Source organism: Diadema antillarum, unplaced genomic scaffold (genome assembly GCF_040938485.1).
Source record: "Diadema antillarum isolate AM-2024a unplaced genomic scaffold, OU_Dant_1.0 scf00000020, whole genome shotgun sequence".
NCBI classification, from domain to species: domain Eukaryota; kingdom Metazoa; phylum Echinodermata; class Echinoidea; order Diadematoida; family Diadematidae; genus Diadema; species Diadema antillarum.
The window spans coordinates 2,032,750-2,055,174 of NW_027270909.1; the positions used below are offsets into that span (position 1 = coordinate 2,032,750).

The 22,425-nt window shown below is 38.1% G+C and overlaps 1 protein-coding gene and 1 non-coding gene across 2 annotated transcripts; one reads left to right on the forward strand and one right to left on the reverse strand.

Annotated features, from left to right (window-relative positions):
* The first annotated feature begins 7,019 nt into the window (after positions 1-7,019).
* LOC139729478 (uncharacterized) lies at positions 7,020-12,502 on the forward strand. Its single transcript, XM_071640403.1, has 5 exons — positions 7,020-7,079; positions 7,737-7,994; positions 9,367-9,591; positions 10,050-10,257; positions 11,640-12,502. The coding sequence occupies exons 1-5, from the start codon at positions 7,020-7,022 to the stop codon at positions 12,500-12,502; spliced, it is 1,614 nt and encodes a 537-aa protein (XP_071496504.1).
* A 3,945-nt stretch (positions 12,503-16,447) lies between these two features.
* Positions 16,448-16,519, reverse strand: Trnaa-cgc (transfer RNA alanine (anticodon CGC)). Its single transcript has one exon. It is a non-coding gene; the product is annotated as a tRNA-Ala (tRNA).
* Positions 16,520-22,425: the final 5,906 nt, after the last annotated feature.

Sequence of the window (22,425 nt, forward strand, 5' to 3'; positions counted from 1 at the left end):
ATGCAGTGTTCACGAATATCCCCACGGTAACACATTTTGTTAACAATTTGGTCAAACAATTTCGTCTCGAACAAGATTTCATTGTGAGTATATAAAGACAGTTCCAGCATTCAGGGTAGAACAATCGGACATAATTTAATAAATCAACTTTAAAGTTTTCTACAAGGAAATTAGAAAACCTGACTGAAGCAAAACCATACTCATTCGGCGACAGCACCATGTGATTAAGCAAATATCATTTAAGCCAGAAAATCAAATATGATTTGCAGGTATCAGCCAATCACATTTGAGTATTCACGGACTTGTGATTTTTTTTTTTTTTTTTTTTTTTTTTTTTTTACTTTTATATAATCTAAACTGTCGTTGAGCAATGCCCGGGTCAAATGTATGATATTTATAAAAGGATCATGTAGGTGATAAAACTGATAAGAATTCCGAGAGCGTGTCAGGGTTTTACATGTTTTATGATGAACGTGATGTGAACCCGTATAAAAAAAAAAAAGTACCAGGGGTTTGATTTCCAAAGGAAGAAAGCAAGGTACCCTGAAATTGATGAGGGTAATACAATGAAAATCTTTGGCACATTTCCAAGCAAGAACTTAGTAGTGTGGGACTATATGATAGTCTTCTTCTAAAACCGTTGACTTGCGCTGAAAATATTACCCATGCCTGTTGGAAATCAAACCAAATTACTACATCTGTTTGCGTTATGAAAGTGCAAAGAAAAATAATAAAAATCGTCATAAATACGGCTTATTTCGGAAAATCGATTATTTCCCAATTCTAACATGAGATTATCTTTTTAAAGCCTTGACGTAAGTTTAGTGTCACGTAAAGATTCTTTCATTTTTTTTTAAATTCGTGTTTCTTCACTGAGTTATTTTTAGATATTCATTATAAGGATCCTTCAACATTATCTATGAGAAAATAGATATGATGAACAGCGTGGAAAAGTAGGTCTGACATGTGTCAAAATCAATTGGAACTTCATGCGAAACTAGTTCAGGAACAATGAACATGAGCCTGTACATTTTCTTCCCACGTACATTCTCAGGATTCTAAGATGTCCGTACAATTTGCACAGAATCCATCAAGTTCCAGAAGTCAACCGGTCAAGCTGAATTCGGCTTCGAGAACCATAATGATATCAATGGGGCTTTTTTGCCAGTTTTTAATGTCGTTTGTAAGGATAGTCTTGTTGAAACAGAAAGAAAAAAAAAACCATGATTTTCTAGGGTAAGGAATGACGATCAGTTTCTCTTTGTAACAATGGAAAACATGATGAGGTTGCACAAATAGCCCAAAAATGAAAGGCAATGAGAGTTTGAATTACACCAAGGAAATTAAAGTTAAGAGTCTACACTTGAGAAGAAAAGCATCCAGGTGGGGACGAAGTTAACAACAAAATATCATGTTACTAGTGGAGCCCGGTAAAAAGGGGAACATGAATATCGGGCTGTGAATTCTTCAGTATTTCTTCTTCTTTTTTTTTTTCGTTCCAATTGACGTAAACATGATGAGATAGAGTTTGCAGATCTATTTGTTACAGTAGTTAGACTTTATCGCTTGGAGTCTCTCAGTTGTTTTTTTTTACTGTCCTCAACCCCACCCCCCCCCCCCCCCCCGCCCGACTTCATAAACGGTTAACATCGGTTACAGCTTCAATTTCGAGTGCTGCATTCTCTGTATTGAATCAGTCCATTCTACACTGTAATGCAATATATGCAATATATGCACTATTTTCTGTGAAAATTCATATTTACATGGTTTTGTTGGATAATATAATATGATGAAAAATGAATGAAGGAATAAGCGTGCACGACTCTGGACAGCAGGCGAAGACTATGTTCTCGCCATGTTGCTCCAATTGATACATTTCTTTGTGTTTTCTTTTTTATTTGAATTATTTTGATCTTGTTTCTGCTTATTCGATGATTGTTTCCGAGGCCCTCGTAACAAAAAAATTCCCACAACGTTTCATGACGTGAAAAAAGAGAAAAAGAGCAGACCGACATTTTAACACATGGCGACCAGTTTGAATGCCTGCACTGAATTAGTGATATGTCAGGCAAGCCCTTCTATGGGGGCGAGCTTTCTCTCTTACATGAGCATTCTCTATGACAAGGTAAGCATAGAATTTTATCTTCTTCGTAAACCAAAGACCGCTGTGTAGGCCTATATTCAAATTTATGGATGTTTGTCTCTTAGGAAATTTTAATATTGATTCGTCATCCCCCCCCCCCTCCCACGAAAATTGCAATGTCATATTTTTTTTCCAATATACTAGCAGTCAGTAAAGGCTACAGATATATATATATATATATATATATATATATATATATATATATATATATATATATATATATATTTTATTTAAGGATAAACAAGCAAGACTTAAAGAAGAGAAAAGAAGAGAGGAGTTGCACCCTAAACTCAGGTGCAGAAATTTGTTTCTCCCCGTCCTCAAGACTAACAACGAACCAAACAAATAAAAAAAAAAAACTACAGAAACAAAATGCGGGCATTATCAACCAAGCAAAAACAATGTTAACATCATTCAAAATACTTGCGAAGAGATAGAGATAGAGAAAGGGAGAGAGGGAAGGAACAAGGGGACAAAGAGGAAGGAAAGGATACAAGAAACGAGGGGAATGGAGAGGAGTGGGACATGATGGACTACTGGAATTTTCCTTTCAAAAGTGTCCCTTAACTGATTCGGTATCAAACACGAAACAAAACTATGAACAAAAGTCTTGCAAAAACCTGGCGATAAATACACGAATAGGTGCCTATAATGTTCCATGTTCAATGGGGCAGGCCGGGCAGGCCCGTAACTAGAATTTTTATGAGGTTTAAGAATTAGAATAAGTGGACCACTTCCGGGTTTAATCAGCTGACAAGCTAAAAAAAAAAAAAAAAAAAAAAAGAATTGTTTCATTTTTTTTTCAATCGGGGAGGGGTGTGCGACTCATTTTCTATATTTATTTCTTTTATTTTGCCCCCCCCCCCCCACCCACCCATAGCTACTGGCCTGTGGGGCGTTTTGGATAGATCCGTATACAGAAGAAAGACACAAACACATATACACGAACAAAAGCAGACTACTATCGTCCCGCGCTCTGAATTTCTTCGTGGGTGAGGTCCCGCGAGGTCACAGCCACACTGACGGCTGATTCGCGCTCCCTCAGTGCAGGGGTAGACCCGTAACGGTTGCTATGGACGCTATTGTATGGCCCCTCGCTTCAACCCCCCAGCCCGCCTGTGATTATACTGTACCCAGTCCCTCCTCAGTCTAGCAACGTCCCATTGTATACGGGATTGAAAAGCCTTAGAAAAGAATACCCCCTCCACGGCTATCCTAACCAACGAGCTTCTGTTGACAGTAGAAGCATGGGATTGTCTTATTTGTAGCGCCTCACGTTTTTTATTTGCCCTAGTAATTTAAGCGTCCTTTTGACCCGCAGTTTTCTTACAGCACTGAGTACTTTTAAGGGCAATAAACGGATATTCCTATAGCTTTACAAGTTCGGAGTCTGCCCCTAGTTGTTTGTCTTGCGAGAGAGAAACTTCTTCGGAGTGTTTTTCTTCAAGTCCATAATTCTGACTTCGGATGATTGCACGAGGATAATCAACAGATCACTGCCCCATGTTGACATGACACCGCTAAGTGATGTAATTCATTAGGTTTCCATTTTCGCTTCAAAGGAAATTAAATCTACATGGCGTGTACATAGCACGTATAATGTGCAAGGAGATTGCAGCAAAAGAGACGTAGCCGCAGAATACACATGGTAAGTACATCGTATATTGTCGTATGGAATGCTTCGTCTTTGTGCAGGAGTCTGTTCATTTGGCATCTTCTGTGTTCCAATGTGTAGGCCTATAACTGCTTGAACTGAATGACCCACTTAATGTGCACAGTGTGATGACGTTGATATTGACACCAATATTACATTACAAACAACAGGTGGAACAGCATATACTTTTCGACTATACATCTCATATGCTATTCCCACTGCTACATTATGTATAGTCATTATGATATACTGCAACTCGTAGCCTACAAAAAAGTACAAGTGTATACGTATACTATACTACTATATAGGCTCTACTGCTACTGCTATTGCTACTACTTTTATGATTATACTACGTCTACTACATTATACTATATACACTACTAATACTGATACTAATACTATACTACTACTACTACTACTACTTCTACTATACTGCTACTATTACTACCTACACTAGTACTACTACATGTATTATACTGCTGCTATACTACTACTACTACTACTACTTACTATAACATACTACTACTACTATACTACCCTTACTATTACCATCACCACTTCTCTATTATCATAATTTTACTTAACATCTATCCTTTGTAGTGAGCGTCTAATAGGATACTTATTACAGACAACATAATATGTTGTATATAAGTATATTTATATACTTATACTGCTGCAGGCGCATAATATGCCGACTCGGTGAAAGGTTAAGTCGCCGTATTTTAACATTATTTTGCGCAGCCGTGTCGTTTATTTAAAGTGTATGGCCTAGAGGGGAAAAACTTAATTAAATAGTTAATCATGTGACTTTGTCTGGCTGGTGATACAACTCGCTGGCATTTATCAATTAGCAGTTTTCATGGATCGAAGAATAATTAATCATGGACACTTGTCCATTCGACAATGGCAATGCTATCCAGAGTGATACATTATGAATATTCATGTATAAAAATGATAGTCATGAGAACCCATTATCACTTTCTAAGCTCATCGGGTACATGCCTAACCGTCTCTGAAAGCATATACAGTTATACCTTGCAACATGGTTATAGAATTAAAATCAACTGTGATGTGATTACATTTTGTCATACACTGCAAAGCAGCCTGGATATTGAATCTTGAATTTTAGATTAAAACGCTGTTCTTTTATTATTTTCGAACCTGCAAATCTACAAGCTATATACAGTATCTTAAAAACTGCAAATTTCTTATCTAAGATGATAGTATATCGAGTGCTTTACAGGCTTAATGCGTAAAACATAAATGCACGGCATCACAGCAACATCCTATCGTTGTCTAGTATACAAATACTAAATAGCGACTGCTGCAGAGGGAGATGGTAAAACTATTTGCACCGAGGTGATTTCTCAACAGTGCTATGTCCCGAGACGAAGTCGAGGGACATGGCACTGTTGAGAAATCACCGAGGTCAAATAGTTTTACCATGGCCCGAAAGAAAGCAGTCGATATTTGTTTTATATCCCTCTCGAGCATTACAGAGTGATGATGGTTCCCTTTTGGAAAAATGTGCAGGTTTCCTGACGTTAAATCTAACGTTTGGCCGTAGCAGTACAGCAGCAGCAGTGCGTGCAGCGCGTAGCGAACGACACCGTTGGTTCTACACACGAGCTACACTACAGCGTGCAGAACTCCGAAAGATCGAGGAGGTCCAGGACTACGTTAGAAGTAGGTCTAAAGCGGCTTGGTTACCCACATCAGCTTCAAAATTGCTTTTAGTTTATTCCTAATTCGTACCTGATCTGATATGGTGTCCTTATGCTGCAATCATTCCTCCGTTACTTGAAGCGCAGTCACTTTGTCAATAATGAGCTGAACTGCATTGATCACACTAACGAATACACACACACACACGCCGCCATCGCACCACAGAAATCTGTAATAAGCGCTGCTAGCGCTAGCTACAAGCCACGCACAGGACCGTCGCTCAAAAGTATCGCTACTACGCGCACTGCGTACATTCTTAAGTGAGAAATGTAGATATCGATCACACGATCACGATTGGGTGCAGATCGTGGATTCTCAAAAGTACTATATCCCGCTGGCTAGTAACCAATTGCACCGCATCCAGCTGCTCGTAGCTAGCTAGTAAAACTACACCATGTTCGTGCTCTGTACAATCCTATGGCAAGAAGCTTTACATGAGGGATATAATACGATTTACTCTGGAGGGCTTCTCTCCACCAAAGAAAGCAAGCCTATGAGAAAAACGGTTTTGTTGTTTTCAAAAGTTATCCGTTTTTGACTGGGCACCGTCACTGATGTTATGTGAAATGTTTATATCAGACTCCACTGTTCCCGATTAAACATGAGCTATACTTGAAGAATTTGATTGAGTTACAATGTAATTCAGTTCTGATATATGCGATTAAAGCTGCTAAAAAACAGATAAAATGATAAGAAAAATAGGATGTTTTTGATCATATACCTTCAGAAATATCCCTTGTTGTGATTTTTATCAGTGAGGTATCAATGGACAATATTATGGAAAGAGTTTTTCTTTTTTCTATCTGATGATAGGCTTGCTTTAAGATATTTGAAATTGGCGCTTGCAGACTTAATCTAAAATGTTTGAAATTCGAACTTAGCTCATTTTGCGATGGAACTATTCAGTAAAAACTATGATATGGTGACTTGCCATGTCTAACCTCTAAACCACTTCAATTAGGCCCTACATGCAGACAACAACTGCAATGTGCCATACGTTTACATCTATCAGCTACTTTGAATTCGTACAAACCACGATTGTCAGTATATTGCCCCATACTGACAGTTCAATATCGCAAATAATTAAGGCGATGTTAGCTTTTGATTGCTGTTGTTTATCTTTGTTTTGTTTTACACACACGCTACAAATAAGTTGGATACCTTGCGGACATTGCAAACGAAGAAATGACTAGAGCTATTTGTTTGTTCGTGTGTGTACAGTACTGTGCCGGTGTTTATGTTTGTTTGCTAATTTGTCACTTATCAATATATTTCATCGAGCTGCAACGATTTTTAGTTCTTATCCTTGGTAGCATACGCACTTAATCAATTTTGTTGTGGTCCCCCCCCCCCCCCACACACACACAGACACACTCTCACACAGATTAATGCTCCCTCATTTGCAGATTACTTCATAAGGACTGAGATTCTTGTCCGGAAACAGACACGTGAGGGGCCCAAACAGAAACACATGATTGTTTGATAAAGACAGAAACAATGAAGAGCGTTCCGTTTTCATCGAGAGGACCTGTGGATGATGACCACTATCAATGGGTGGTGAGTTCAACCTTTTACGTCATAATTATCCACTTTAATTTCACCCTTCTTACTATTTCTTTAAAACAAGGTATCGTACTGGCTGTAATGTCAGTGTCTGGGTAGTTGACTTTGCTGTCGATGGAATGCTTGTAATCCCTTAAGATCTTATTTTCCTTTATAATTTAGTCATGCAAAGGCCAGCTGGCGTTATGACAAGGTATTTTTATATAATGCAAGCTGTTCAAACATTTTGATACTATGAAGTGTTTTGATTTTGTAATTAAAAAAATCAACCATCTTTGCTCCTTTGCATTGGTCATTCTCGTTTCACTGAAACTGTAATTCCCCCTTTCTCCATCTCTTTCTTCTTTTTTTCTTCTTCTTCTTTTCTCGCTCTTTCTTTGTTGCAGATTTTCCTTCAAAGTGGCAATAAAGTGATATACACACTAGTTGCATGATGAGGAAAGTTGAGGATACAAATATTGTTCGTATGGCTCATTCAGAAGGAAACGACGAGGATATAATATATACTAACTACATTGCTTTGTTCGGCATCTGTGGTTTTTATATTGAACTGTTTGTGAAATGTTCAGATCGATAAGACCTACATGTAGCCTTGATACACGTTGCATTGCATCATTTTGTTGTTGGTGTTTCTTTCTCCCCTATGACCAGAAATCGAAACCTCGTCTCTATGAGAGTACAGGCGAACTCGGCCTACGAACCATTCGCCATCCTTCTGCCAGACTCTCGTCCCACCGCCGAACTCGCACGACGGGAAGTGTCGACACGACCGCCACGTCCGCCGTGTCGTCCCATGGTGAGAGGGGTTCGACGTTCCTTCCGAAGATCGCCACGGGGCGTAGTGTACACAGTGCGAAGAAGCTCTGGAAAGATTTCGAGACTATCAAGATTAGATCCGTCATACAGCAGGTAGCTGTCACTTTTAACATCCATTTCTTTTCTAGCAGGAGACTGCCACCTGTGTTCACTGAAATATCTAATCCCATCTAAACTTCTTATTGTCATATAATTAGATAGAAATCTCCTCTTTCCTTCTCTTTTCGAAATTTTAACTCACACTTCAGTGGGATAAAGTCTGAAAGAAAGTAAAATCCGTTATGCCTAGAGACTTTGATCTCACGGAAGTTGCTATAGCTCAGTGGATAAAACAACGGATTATCAGTTACAGTGTCTTGGATCGAGTCCCCTAACTGCAACGGTTCCATATACCCCCAGGCATGCTAGGCAAGGCACTTTATCCTCACTGACTAACAACGGAGCGAACTTACAACCGTCGCGGACCCGTGGTTTGCTTGTTTGGCATTCAGTGCTTCCCTATCGGTCGCATAAAATCACGTCAACTCAAATTGAGTTTTCCTTTCTCCACAAACCCACTCCACTACCCGATATTAATGCTACTTACAAAATATGGTGATTGTCCATCCACACTTTGCTGTTTTTTTCATCAGCAAATTTCCAATAAATATGCAGAAACGCTCTTCACTCACGACGTTCAAAACACATTCTGGATATACAAACTTATTTCACTTTTTGGTTTGCTTTCTCCTTCTTCGTATCAGGTTATATTGAGACTCTTAATCTTAATGAAGTCTTGCCGATTCTTTAGCGTGTATTAATTGGTGATTTATTTTGTGCTGCACAGCGGAAATATAATGATTTCTTTGTTTGTTACATCTGTTAACACATTAGGGGTATTAAAGTTATTACTCTGCCTGAATTGATTTGCACGAAGACTTTGACAAAACATGATAATGATGATATGAATGAAGGAATGAAGGAGTAAATATTAATATCAATCGTTGATTGTCGAAATTAAGAAAAAAAAAAGAAAAACATAAGCAGAACCTTTGAATTGATCTCAAAGGCACCGGATGATTATAGTTTTCTTTGCCATCAGGGTACTCTAGTGTCACCCTGCTGTCGACATGTCATGGCGGTCTCGCATTTTCTGCCTTGGAACAAGGATTGAATTAATGTAATTGGTTGACAAGCCGCCTATTTCTTCAAAAATAACTCTTTGATTTTCTCTTCTTGCTTTATGTTAAACTGGCCTAGGGTCATTCGATTTGGAAGATTAATACCTCTGCATTGCAAACTAAGCTGACAATCTTCTATTTTCCTATGGAATCAGGTTATGATAGCTGATCTAAACGGAAGCAAACTGTCACCTAGCAATCATTGTCACCTTTGTTATGCAAAGTTATGTACAATCCGTGTTTTTTTTTTTGAATGCCAATTTGATATGCCGATGTCAATTATTCAATTATGATCGCTGTCTCAGGAACTTGAGTCACAACGTATGCCCCCTCTTCACGTGCCGAAAAACCCCAAGCCGTTGTACACGCGTCCTGTGGACGAGTTGAATCCGTTCAGGGTGCTCCATCTTCGCGAGTTTGCCGAGAAGGGCGAGACTGAAGAATTAGATGACTCGGCCCGAGATCTCTACGCCCAGATCACATTTTTACGCAACGCTGTTCGGAACGTGGATGGAACTACGAGCTACCAGGTATATGGCGGTTGTATTGTATAAGTTCAGCCTTGATGATAATCGTATGGTCACATTAATGATAAAAATATGATAAAAATCAATATAAAAAACATCAACAACAACATAATAGTTAAAGATATAATGAATAACATGCTGATACACTGTATTATGATGTCGCATCATTGGGTGATTACTTTAATTTTTATGTAAATGCCGTATGTAAAACAGAATGATAATGCTATGACATAGAGAGTGAAAGATTTGACAATTGAATATATTGTACTACATTCTAAAATGCGCGACAAGCTTGTGAGCACACATTTGCGAGCAGATTGATTTGTGAATTTTAACACCAGTGAAAGGGCAATTAAAACTATTCTTGTTATAATTATGTATTTTGTTTTTACCGCTGTTATTATTCCGATGAAGACTTCTATTTCATCCGTTCCGCCTTCCTTCTAAATTATATGATGCAGAACCTTTGTAAGAAACCGAAGAGTTGGAGTGAGCCCTCACCGACCGACAACCAACCCGGTCTCATATCGGGCAACAAGTTGCACTGGGAATCGGCGTCTTTATCAACGAAGCATCCCAGAATGTTGCTGCCACTCAAACCTGGACCTGACACAAAGTGGTTTGCCTGGCGTGTCAACAAGAATGGCGAGAAGGAGAAAAATACAAAGCGTAAGAGCGGTACTATATTCATTTTTTTCTTCTCTTCCTCCTCCTCCTCCTCCTCCTTCTTCTTCTTCTTCTTTCTCATCATCTTATATTCCTCTCTTTCTTCTCCTTCTTCTTCGTCAGGCTTCCTTTTCTATGCATCATAGCAACGTCGTCATTAATGGCATTTGAATTTTCCCAGTGTTTACGAGAGCATATGTCACGTTCTCCTCTCAAATTGACATACTAGTAGTTTTGAAAAGTCAAAGTCCTTTGATTTCACTCAAAGTGGTGGAGGACATGAGGGACATGTCGTGATGAATACCGCTATATAGTTGATAATAATTATAATCCCAGTGATGTGAACACCGTTCAAGAATTAGAATGAGAGTATAGGCCCAAACAGGATGAATGCTACGTAGGCTGGCTGCAAAATTGCCAGTGCCGACAGGTATTTTCAATGTGCAAAATTTTCTGTTGCGCAGCAAAGCGTTTTATTTTGAACGTGTTGAAGGTAATTCGATGAGAAATTGTCGTATTTCTATACCTCTCAACTGGTCACGTTAAGAGGTAATGCAACATCAAACAGGCGACTTGCCCGGGTGTCTCCTCTTCTTCTCTTCTTCCTAAACAGCGCGCACTAAAGAACAGGGGCCCGTTGGATAAAAGTTACAATTATGGTAACTTTGCCATCCAATGGTAACTACCATGGCAACAATACTCAACAGCCAATCAAAATCAAGAATTCCATGGAAGTTGCCACTGGATGGCAAAGTTACCATAATAATAACTTTTATGCAACGGGCCCCAGATCAATGGTTTATAGTGGAACAGCGTATACACTTAGGCCTAAATTCACAATAGTGGTCCAATTGAAGCCATGGTTTAAACCATGGACAACTTGTATGGAGCGCCAAGTGTCGCATGGCCTATTTCGTTACGTAATCAGTCATTTCGTCGACGAAATGACCATTTCGTTAACGAAATGATCATTTTCTCGACGAATTGTTGTTATTTCATCACGAAATAATAATTTTCTCGACGAAATGACTGATTTCGTAACAAAATAGGCCATGCAACACTTGGCGCCCCATAAAAAAAAAAACAACTACCGTCTTTGTCCATGGTTTAAACCACGGTTTCAATTTGTACCACCTTCGTGAATTCGGGCCCTTAATTTCAGCGCCGGCCGTGAGGCCAGTAAATACAAGTTTCGACATTTTCGAATGAGATTAAATCACAAATTGAGTATAGATGGGAAACAAATTTACCACATACTTTTTTTTAAAAAAAATCACTATCTTCGCCTAGTCATCACTTGAGTAGTTGTAAAATCATTAAGCAAAATCATTTCAAAGGAAAGTTATTAATTTCACATCATACTTTGCCCTTTCTCCACGCTTCAGACAAATCCAAATCGAAGGGGAATTTCCTGCAGAAATTCAGTCCTCGGGATGGTCCTTACCCAACTCCAGCAAACTTTGGCGTGCCGTATGGTGAACCAAAAGTAATTCTCACCGCACCCGATGTCGACGCAGGTAGCGGACAGCGGCCTGATGTCCTCGAACCTAATGCATCGACTTTCATTACAGAGACACAGGGTCGGTCAAGAACAGAGGGCGCTGTTCAGAATGATAACACAGATAGCGGTGAAGATGGGCAAGCAGCCACAGCGGTCGGAGAGCAGGTTGTTGAACCTGAACAGCAGGGTGGTGACAAGGCTCTACAGGAAGATAATGAAAGCGGCTTGCAGGAAGGAGAGGCAAAAACTAACGAAGAAAACCAAGAACAAAATGTCGACGCTATTCCCGGAGATACAGCTGCTGCTATACAACAAGAAGACGATGTTGGTAACAGTGATGAAACCGCTCAAGATGAAACTGAAAATAGAACTGAAACCAAAGAAGGCGAAGTCAAGAAGGATGCTGATGTTGAGGGCGCACCCAAAGAGGAAGAAGATCACGGGGATGACGTTGAGGAGACGCCAGAGGAGGAGCATAATGATGACACAGCTGTAGACGAGGACAATGCCGATGACCACGAAGACGGTTCGGCTGAGGTCAATGATGGCGTAGATGAGGTAGCCAACGAAGACGAAACGAATGAGAACAATGATCAAGCGGCTGATGCTGCAGGTGGTATCGAGAATGGACAGACGGAAGGAGAAGAAGTGCCGGAATCATCGGGGGAGAGGGTAGAGGAGAAAGATGAAGTTGGCGGTGGGGATGAGAAAGAAAACGTGCCAAATGAGGAGCAAGACGAGAAATGAAGAAAGAGTCTTGATGACTACTGAGTGGACTTCGACTAAAGCACATATACTGTGTGTTTCATTTCATTCTCCTAATTCTATTTTCTGAAAGAAAAAAAAAAACAAAGGAAATGTGTAATGATAAATAACGCAGTGCTTCTAGCAACATTCCTTTTGTGCAATACATACTATACGGAACTGTATTTGTTTTCATTTGTTAGTCACGAAGTGGTTGCTTTTTCTTCATTTCTAATCACGTCATTGGTCTGAAGACATTACCAAGTTCTAAGTGCGCATATTACATTATTGCAGCCAGTGTACATTCCGTCCATTTCACAAGCATTTTTTGTAAAATTCTTTGTGAAAAGCAAATTTTCCAACATGATTTCAGATGTGGATTCCATGAATGCAAAAATTATGTTAATAGAAAGCAATTGTGAAGTTGGAGAAAAAATGGACGATCTGCTGAAAAATTACGGGATTATTTAAAAGTTTGAGTTACATCCGTGTGCCATCATTGCTAGATAGGAAGGCTGCAACAATTACTGATGTCACAGCAATGGAAATATGCAAAAAATACGAAAGAGAATTCCACCTCTTTAAAAAAAAAAAAATTAAGTCAAGTTATAATTTAGTCTGATAAGAAATTTTAAAATCTTACGAGTAAAACAGTGAAAATCTAATCAAATCAGATGAAAATTAAGAAAATATAATGACATTGGGAAGTTTCGTTAATTTCTACAGAACGGTTCTCGTACAATTGATATGAATATGCAAATTGAATATGCAAATGAGTGAGATAATGATGTCATCACCTATCAGTTTTCCATTATTCATGTACAAAAAAAAAACAACAGAAAATTCAATTTTCCTGTTATCAAAGTGTGCAACATCATGTTATTCCTGGTTGAATAGCTTCAGAATAATGATCAATTAGATGCATCAGGATTTGAGACTGGGGCGTAATGATATTGCGTTTGAATGAAAGACTGGAATTTCACAATTTTGTGTGCAACGTTTTGCATAAATGGCAAGTTATGAGGGGATGACATCATTACTTCACTACTGGGATATTCATATTAACTGTTCAAGAAGTGTTTCCTGAAAAAAACAAAACAATATCACTGCTTCAAAATTGCATATATGATTTCTTTCTTTTACATTCGATTTTGATACATTACCTTTCATTGTTGTGTGAAGAAAATTTTACTCATTCCTTTCAAACTACCTTTCAACTGTACTGAAATTCCCATTTAAAGTTACCCTATTTGTTGCTGACACATGTTTAGGTCACATTGTTCCCCTTGTATGGCCTATTCAAAGAGCTGCTATTCTATTATATGCCGGAAAAATAGACGTTAGACGACCAGCCCCCCCCCCCCCCAAAAAAAAAAAAACGTTCTTTAATTTCGAAAACAATACAGAAAGTATTTTACAATAGCGACATAAAAAATATGCTGAGTTTTTTTTCTCGATCTGATGAAGCCACAGCAAAAGAAAAAAGAATGTAATATAATCATTATAATACAAAACGGATTAAAGGAAAGAGTAAAATGGTTTGAGATTTTTTCCACATATCAATTTGTATAGCTGCAATCTATGTAATGATTTTGTGTACCCTAAAGTTGAGACAATAAAAAGGCCCACAAAAACCAAAGAAAACAAATAAGGCAGCTGCAACAACTATAGCACATGGTGTTCTTGTTGCTCAGAAAGTGATGATGATAAGTGACCATGCACCTCAAAACGAACATAAAGTCGCACACACTGATTTCGCGTGAGGACTGAAAATAAGTGAAATGGGTCAACCTAGCCGAACTTGACTTTTTCATATTTTCTGAAAGAGCGGGTCTTCTTTTACATTATGCTAAAATTTGGTATCATAAAACGGGCAGGAAAGTGTGTTTTTTAGCAGTTTATCTCGAACATTTTTGGAAGAATAGTGTGATTAGGTGTGTCTTTAGAATCCCTTTTTCATTTCTGAAAAACCTTGTCCACACTCTTCACTTTCAACTCTAATAACTTTTGAAAGGATAGTGCTACTGCTTTGAAAGTTGGCATTAATTATGGACAGTATGTGTTAATGAGGCGTGCTTAATTTCAGTTTAATCTGATAATCCCTTCATTGTTGTTACTCTGATGGTTTACTTCCTGTTTTTTGTCCCATTCATCGCACGGCCAGCATGGTTTGGTGAAGATTAAGCGCTTGAATAGACACTGTACTTCAGAGCCTCTTTTCTCAGTTCACACATTTCCTTAGTTTGTGCTTTCTTTCCAATATCTAGATAGGTTAGGAGAGTCCATTTGATTTGAGTTATACATCATTTTAAAGCTTAAAGTCTGCCTTTTCAGAATATGGTCTTAACTAAAAATTCATGTCTGGCGACTTTTTGTTTGTTTTGAGGTGCAGGGTCACATAATGTCTGATGATGATGATGATGCTGGTAAGGATTATGATGACCTTAATCCGTATGACGATCATAATAATATCAAGTTGTATGGTAGCATTATAGAGTCATTATTATCGCTATTAATTGTTAAAATGTTATGACGTTAGTTGTTATGCACTGACTTGACGAAATACAAATAAGTATGATGGAGCAAATCAATAGTTAGAGAAATCAGTGATTAAATAATTAGCCTGCAAAATGGGAAAGGTTGTATGCAAGGAAAAAAAAAGCACTACAGTGTATTGCTCCCGCCGATCCAGTACAACTTTTATTAGATATTTTTGCTGTGTTTTTTTTTTTTTGCATTAAAATTGCCAACTATAGCTTGCCACAATTTGGCCTACTCCAACACTGTTTCTCCATTTTGTCAATGTAATGGGGGAGGGGGGGGGGGGGTATGGTAATCTCTAATGCCGAGATCAGGGGAGTATTTCATGAAGCATTTTGTCCGACAAAGTTGTCCGACAAAGTTGTCCGACAAAGTTGTCAGACAAATTTGCTCTCAGCCAATCAGATGCAAGGTTTTCAGTAGCTTGTAACTTTTTGTCAGAAAAATATCCGACCGAAATGCTTCATGAAAAATGCCCTCCAGAGTGACCTTAGCACATTTAAAAACACTCGAACAGTTCCGTTGTGACGTCACCAACGGAAGGGGGCGGGGAACTTTCTAGGTGAAAGCTCCGAGTGTGCTTTTGTTGGTGGTGGTGGTTTGTGTTTGTACGTATGTGTGTGTGTGTGTGCATTATACAGTACATGGGATTGCCAATATTGTCATATGAGTTATGTAGTTATCATAATTATGGAGAGATTCTTCTGGGATAAAAGGATCGATGTTGACAACATAGGTATTCTTTGTTCGTTAACCCGATGTCATCATTTTCGCTGTAATGGCAAAGAGGTGTGTACAAATTCATGAAATTCTTCCGTCGAGATGTTTTCATTGCAACCGATTGCCAAATTGCTCTACATCGACGTAAATAATCAGTTGCATAAAAGTGTGTAATTGGATATTTTTCTGTTACCACAAAAGCGGAAAGGAAAAATAAGACACCATACTGTAATACGATTTTATGCATGATGATCAAAATACGGACGAGTGTCTCCTTTATGATAATGTCATAGATGTGGAAATAAATTTTGTCTACTGACACTCATTTTATTTTTCCTTGTAAATCAGACAAAGTTGCTGTACGTATTCATGCAATTCTTTCTGTCGTGATTGGCGTTGTTATTGTTGTCGAACGTTTACATGAACTTGTTTGATAATGGCAGTAGTCGAGTCATGTGTGTGAAGGCGGTGAGCATATTCAAATGGTAAAAGGATTGACGAGTACTAGACATCGGGTGAATAACAAATGGTACTCCCGTTTTCTCGGGCCTGTATGTTTGTTTGCGCACAGTCTTTTTTTTCTGTTTTCTTTTGCAGAGGGCACTAGTATAATCGTCGGAGATAATAGCAAAATTATTACTGCATACAAGTTAAAAAGTGACGCAAAACCGTTCGTACCTCAGTTTGTGGAGATATCGGGGTTCGAACCCGAGGCCTCTCGCATGCGAAGCGAGCGCTCTACCACTGAGCTATATCCCCGTGGGTGTAAGCGCGCGGCCCCGTATTTATATAAATTGTGTGCGCTTTGTCTGCGTACGTAGAGTAGCGGGTCCATAGAGATTGTAACCAGCATAGAATACGCACGTGCGAATAGAATCGGGATTACTGGAACGGACCACCGCCATTACCAAAGAGAGAGAGAGAGAGAGAGAAAGAAAGCAGCTAGAAGGCCTGAACGTATGTACGATACAGCCCCATACATTACTATAATCAGGATAATAACATAAATTGCGCTGATCATGTTACTTTTACTTATCTAATCACTAATTATCATGAAAACGTCATTCATCGCGAAATTTCATGAAACCTTGCTCTCCTTCCTGCAATTATTTCTGCTTAAGTCTTATGATGTAATAGAAAGAAACTAAATTTGTTTTCTCTGAAGTATATAGGTTTCATTTTGTATAAAAGCATGACGTTATTGATTCTTTCGCGGCATTCCATATCACAGCCCATGTTTATCTTTCATTGCGCACTTGTATACTTTTATACGTGCCTTCACTGAACGGATAGGTTCCGCTGTCAGCAACTTCCCTACGTCACTTTCTCGCTCTACTCTTCTACTATGGCTAATAGTCTCTGTGGGCTTGGTCTTTAATGCATCGATTGATCTAGGCTTTTAACTTTTAGTTGTCTCGTCTCTTTCCTCCTATTTCTGTTTCTTCATCCCCCCTTTTTTCCCCTTCTTTTCTCATTTCCCGCACACTTGTAGTTTTAAGCTATCCACCTTTATTTTTCTTTTTTAGGTGATCCGAGTATCCTCTCGGATCACCTATTGTTTCTGTACGGATTCTTTCTTTATTTCTATCTCCTCAAAATTTGTGCATCGATTAGCTCAGAAAGTGCATTGCCTCTCAATGTCAAACTTATACCATATATGTATCATGTCACAAAGACGACAGCGAAAGTAAAATCAAAGTGATCAGTCGACCGTGACGTCACTATGACGTCATTATATGAAAACACATTTTCATGCATATCTCATTAATGGAATGGAATATTTCAATGAAATTTACGTCACATATATTTCAAGTCAAGTGAATTGTACTCATATTCTCAAAATTCATTTTTATCTCAAAAACGCGCGCGTACGCGCGCGTTGAAATATTTGTATGCTCAAATCGAGCTCAAAATTTTTTTGCACACGTTTCAGACCATTTGGAGCATTTTTTGAAAAATTGAAAAAATTGGACGGACGCGTACGCGCGCGCACATATTCGCATGCACAGCTCATATGCAATAGAAATTTTCAGTTTTTTCACACGGATCGAATGTCCAAAATGTCAAGGAATATTTCTACCAAGTTTCAAGTCGATCCGACTCAATATGACGTCATACGGGCCCGTCAAAATCAAAATTCCGCGCGTGCGTCAATGGGGATACACAGTGCAACTATGCCAAAAAACCGCCAATTTTAAATCGGATTTTACTCGTCAGGATGGACGGTGACCCCCCAATTTCTTGACATATTCTGAAAGCTGATGAGTTGTACATATCATTTCATGGGTTGGCTATGCTGACAAAATGATTAAAAGATATCAAATTTCTTAATAAAGTAAAAAAAGTTAATTTTCAAAATGACGTCATCAAATTTCAAGTTTACTCAAGCGTATCTCACTTATCCTTTGCCAATTTTCACCCAAATTTCAGTATGTTGTAGCTTATGAATTGTTCTTTCATAATTGTAGAAACATAATTTTGATTGGATGACGGCATCACCTCGTAAAAATGGATTGAAAGTAACCTTGTCAAATTTGACCAGTTTACGTGTAATCTCTATGGGAGTGCAGTTTTTATGGAAATGAAAATTGACATTCCTATCTTTATCGAGCACTAGCTCACTTATGCTTCGGTGAATTTCTCCCAGATTTTAATATATTGTAGCTGAGATTTTGGGCTATCGTAAGTGTGCCCTCCGTTTTTTCTAACGATGTCGGGATCATGTCAAAAATCTTACTTGAAATTAATGTTTATCTTCCATGTATTGAAATATTTCTTTCTTTTTGCAACTTTATGTGCAATAACCCAAGAAAAACATACCCTATCACCACATTATTTTGCACATGTTTAGTTCATATCACGAACATTATTTCATAAAATAACAACTACTTGATCGAACACCATCTTGGGTATGTAAATTAGGGTCAAAGGTCATAAGTGTTTCACCTTGTATCTTAGTGAATATATGTTGTATCTTTCCCATATTTTGCACACGCAAAGGCCATGTTACAAGGATCATTTCACAAAATAACCACTTTTTACTCAGATGCCATCTTGTCTGTGCAAATTGAGGTCAAAGGTCATATGTACTTCTTTTTGTATCTTCGTTATGACGTGTTATCTCTATGGGAGGGAATTTTCTTTAATGTGAAAATTGGCATGATTGTCTTTATCGAACACTAGCTTACTTACCCTTCGGTGAATTTCTCCCAGATTTTAATATGTTGTAGCTGAGACTTTGCGCTATCGTTTTGTTTCCTTCGTTTTTTCATACAATGTCGGGATTACGATGAAAAATTGGTTAAAATTAAAGCTTATCTTCTATGTATTGAGATATTTCTTTCTTTCTGCAACTTTCTTTGCAATAACTCAAGAAAAACACGCCTTATCACCCCCATATTTTGCACATGTTTAGTTCATGTCACGTACATTATTTCATAAAATAACAACTACTAGATCGGACAACATCTTGGGTATGTAAATTAGGGTCAAAGGTCATAAAGGTTTCATCTTGTATCTTAGTGAATACCTGTTCTATCTTTCCCATATTTTTCACACGTATAGACGATGTCGCGAGAATCATTTCACAAAATAACCACTATTTCATCAGATGCAATCTTGGGAGTGCAAAGGTGGGTCAAAGGTCATATGTATTCATTGCTGTATCTTCGTTATTCAGTGTATACAGAATTTGGTACCAAAGATGGCAGATATGACTCCCTTTTCTAAATGAGAATGCAAACATCACACGGCCAATGTCTCTAAACACAGATGAAACTTGTATGGTCATGCCTATTGCGATCAGGACTCGAATCATTGATAAAAAAAAATCGGATCACCTTAATTTGTCAGTGATGACAAATTACAATCTCTAGTTCCCCTTTTTTCCTTTTCCCTATGAGGTGCCCACATAGTACAAGCGTAGTCTTTTGAGTGGGTACCTCCATTTTTTCACAGAATGTATGAATATGTTTGTATGAAAAATGCCTCACTTTGTAATTAACTATTGACATGTACATGTTATTCCTTGCTACCTATGCACCAATGCATGTCGAATATACTTTTGTACATGTCGAATCTGATGAAAGAAATGGAAATAAAACCTTTGAAATGAATTGAATTGAATAAGCCATGTGACACAGATAGTGCCTATTGTGAATCACACATTCTTGACATTCCATAATGATAATAATACAGTCATCCTATCACAAGGCCTCCACAATATTCAAATGTTATATCCCAGTGCTTTCCCGATTTGTGCCTTGAGTAATGTTTAGATTCCAAGACATGTAGTGTGTGTGTGTGTGTGTGTGTGTGTGTGTGTGTGTGTGTGTGTGTGTGTGTTTGTTTGTGTGTGTGTGTATGTGTGAACTGTTCTATGGTACATGTGTATAACTGGTACTTAATAACCATCAGTATTTCTGCAATCATAAATCCCATGCATGTCCATGTAGAATTTAAGTTCTTTATGATACTCATCACAATTATTAACGTTGATTGATTTACTGGCATTGAAACAATTTTATTAAACATCACTTCCTCCAATAATGTTTCATTCGAAACACTGCAGTTACAGGAGATACTTCATCATTTACAATCTAGTGAAAAAAAAATGTATGCAATATTTAATGATATGTGAAGGACACAAAATTATGCAGACAAGAACATGCAAGCATACAAAAGAGTGTGTATTAGGCGAAGTATTTGCATTATGCGTCTAATGTTTATTTTGTATAAAACGGAAACAGGGCAGAGTTCACGCTGGTGCGACTGAAAATGGCATAGCCCTGTACACAATGGTTAAAGAATGTTTGTCTGAGATAGAACAACAAGCTTTTAACGCACAAACACACACACACACATACACACACACACACACATACACTCACACACACACACACACACACACACACACATGGAGAGAATCAAAAATATTTGTATTTGATGGCAATGTTTGCCCTCACGTGTAGGCTCATTATTTTTTTATTTTTCTTTTTATTTACGCATATAAAGAGCAAATCTTGTTTTTATTTTGTTTTTATTAGAACAAATTGAAATCATTTACAACAATTACAACAATCAATATATGATTACAAATCACAGCAAAACAAAAAGGTTACACAAAATAGAAAGGTACATCAGCAAAAATATAACACCCTTAATTAACATCATCCATCCCCCTGCCCCCCCCCCCCCCCCCCCCCCCCAAAGAGCAAATCCTGCATGTGTTTTATATAACAATGTGGTAAAAAAAAGTCTCTCTAACAAAATAAATGCGGCATGACTGTGGACAAATATTAATTTTCCTTTAAATTATAATGATTTTGCCAAATCCCGTCCCAGCTTCAAATCGATCCCTCATGTGCATTTCTATGGAAGCTTCCTGGTTTACGAGTCGACCTCTTTCGTGCACGCCAGCACCTGTTCAACGAAGGGCGAATGCGCATTCTAGTTTTTATGTAAGTCTGTGAGCATAGGACCTCTGAGCTCACAGTGGAGCTCCTATCGCTGCATGTCGAAGTGTACAGATTGAGAAAAGGGTTTACGGGAGAGACTAACTGTGAAAAGGAAGTTGAGAGGAGTAGGCTAATTATTTGTTTGTTTGTTTGTTTGTTGTTTGTATGTTTGTTTGTGTGTGTACGTGAGCTAGAAAAGTGTATCATTAATTAAAAAAAAAATGGCAAGACGTGGGATAACACTGAGTACATGACAACGGTCAAAAGCATTGTTCAGGAATCTCAAGACACTATCGTACCTGATGTTTATCAGCTGCATCCGGTTGATTATATATCATTTTATAGTTTTATTCATTGATTTCATTAATGAGAATTTGTCCCACTATGCGGCATGATGTCGCATGATTGTTCATCAATTCAGTATGTTTATTGGCAGTGTTGCCACTGAACTCGGGTCCTTGGGAGTCGGGTCTTATCCACATGCCACAGCGCCCCTGTATTAAGTCACAGATCATAATGATTGTATCTTTATAGGCCGAAAGGAAGATAAAATAATGCGCGTAAAACGAACTTTGGCAATGTTATAGGGTAGCCTATAACCTGTTTATATAATAAATAGGCCCTACAATTTTCTCGCATTTAAATGTTTTTCTCCCCTTGCAATGAAGACTTAGTATATAGGCCAATGGTAATATGTCGATTGAAGGCTTAGCATCTGCCAAATTCATTGTGCCAAACACCAAACAATAATTTTCCCTCTTTTCAATGATGACACATCACATTAGTCCTGTTAGCAATCACATGCAATGAGATCGTGCCGTTCAATGGCATGCAAAGATGACTCACTTCCGCAATAGGCCTAAATACGAACACAAGAGATAGTTTTGATCACTTGACTCGCTAGATCGCCTATATTTTTTATATGACGCATCATTTAACCCATTTCAGTCAGTTTCTCCGTTTAAGCAGATATGATTTTAAAAAAAATGCAAGAATCAGATTTTCAAAATAGCCGCAAGCCTTTCATTAAAGGTTTCACGCCAGTCATGTAAACAAATCAGCCCAACCCCATCATTTTTTTTTTTGTCTTTTAAATTTACTAAATTTAAAAAGATATGAGCCATGTCAGGTCAGCTGAGCAGAGGTATATCCTAAGAGCAGAAAACCTAACGGAGTGAAAGGTTTTTTTTCCCCATTTCATTTCCTATA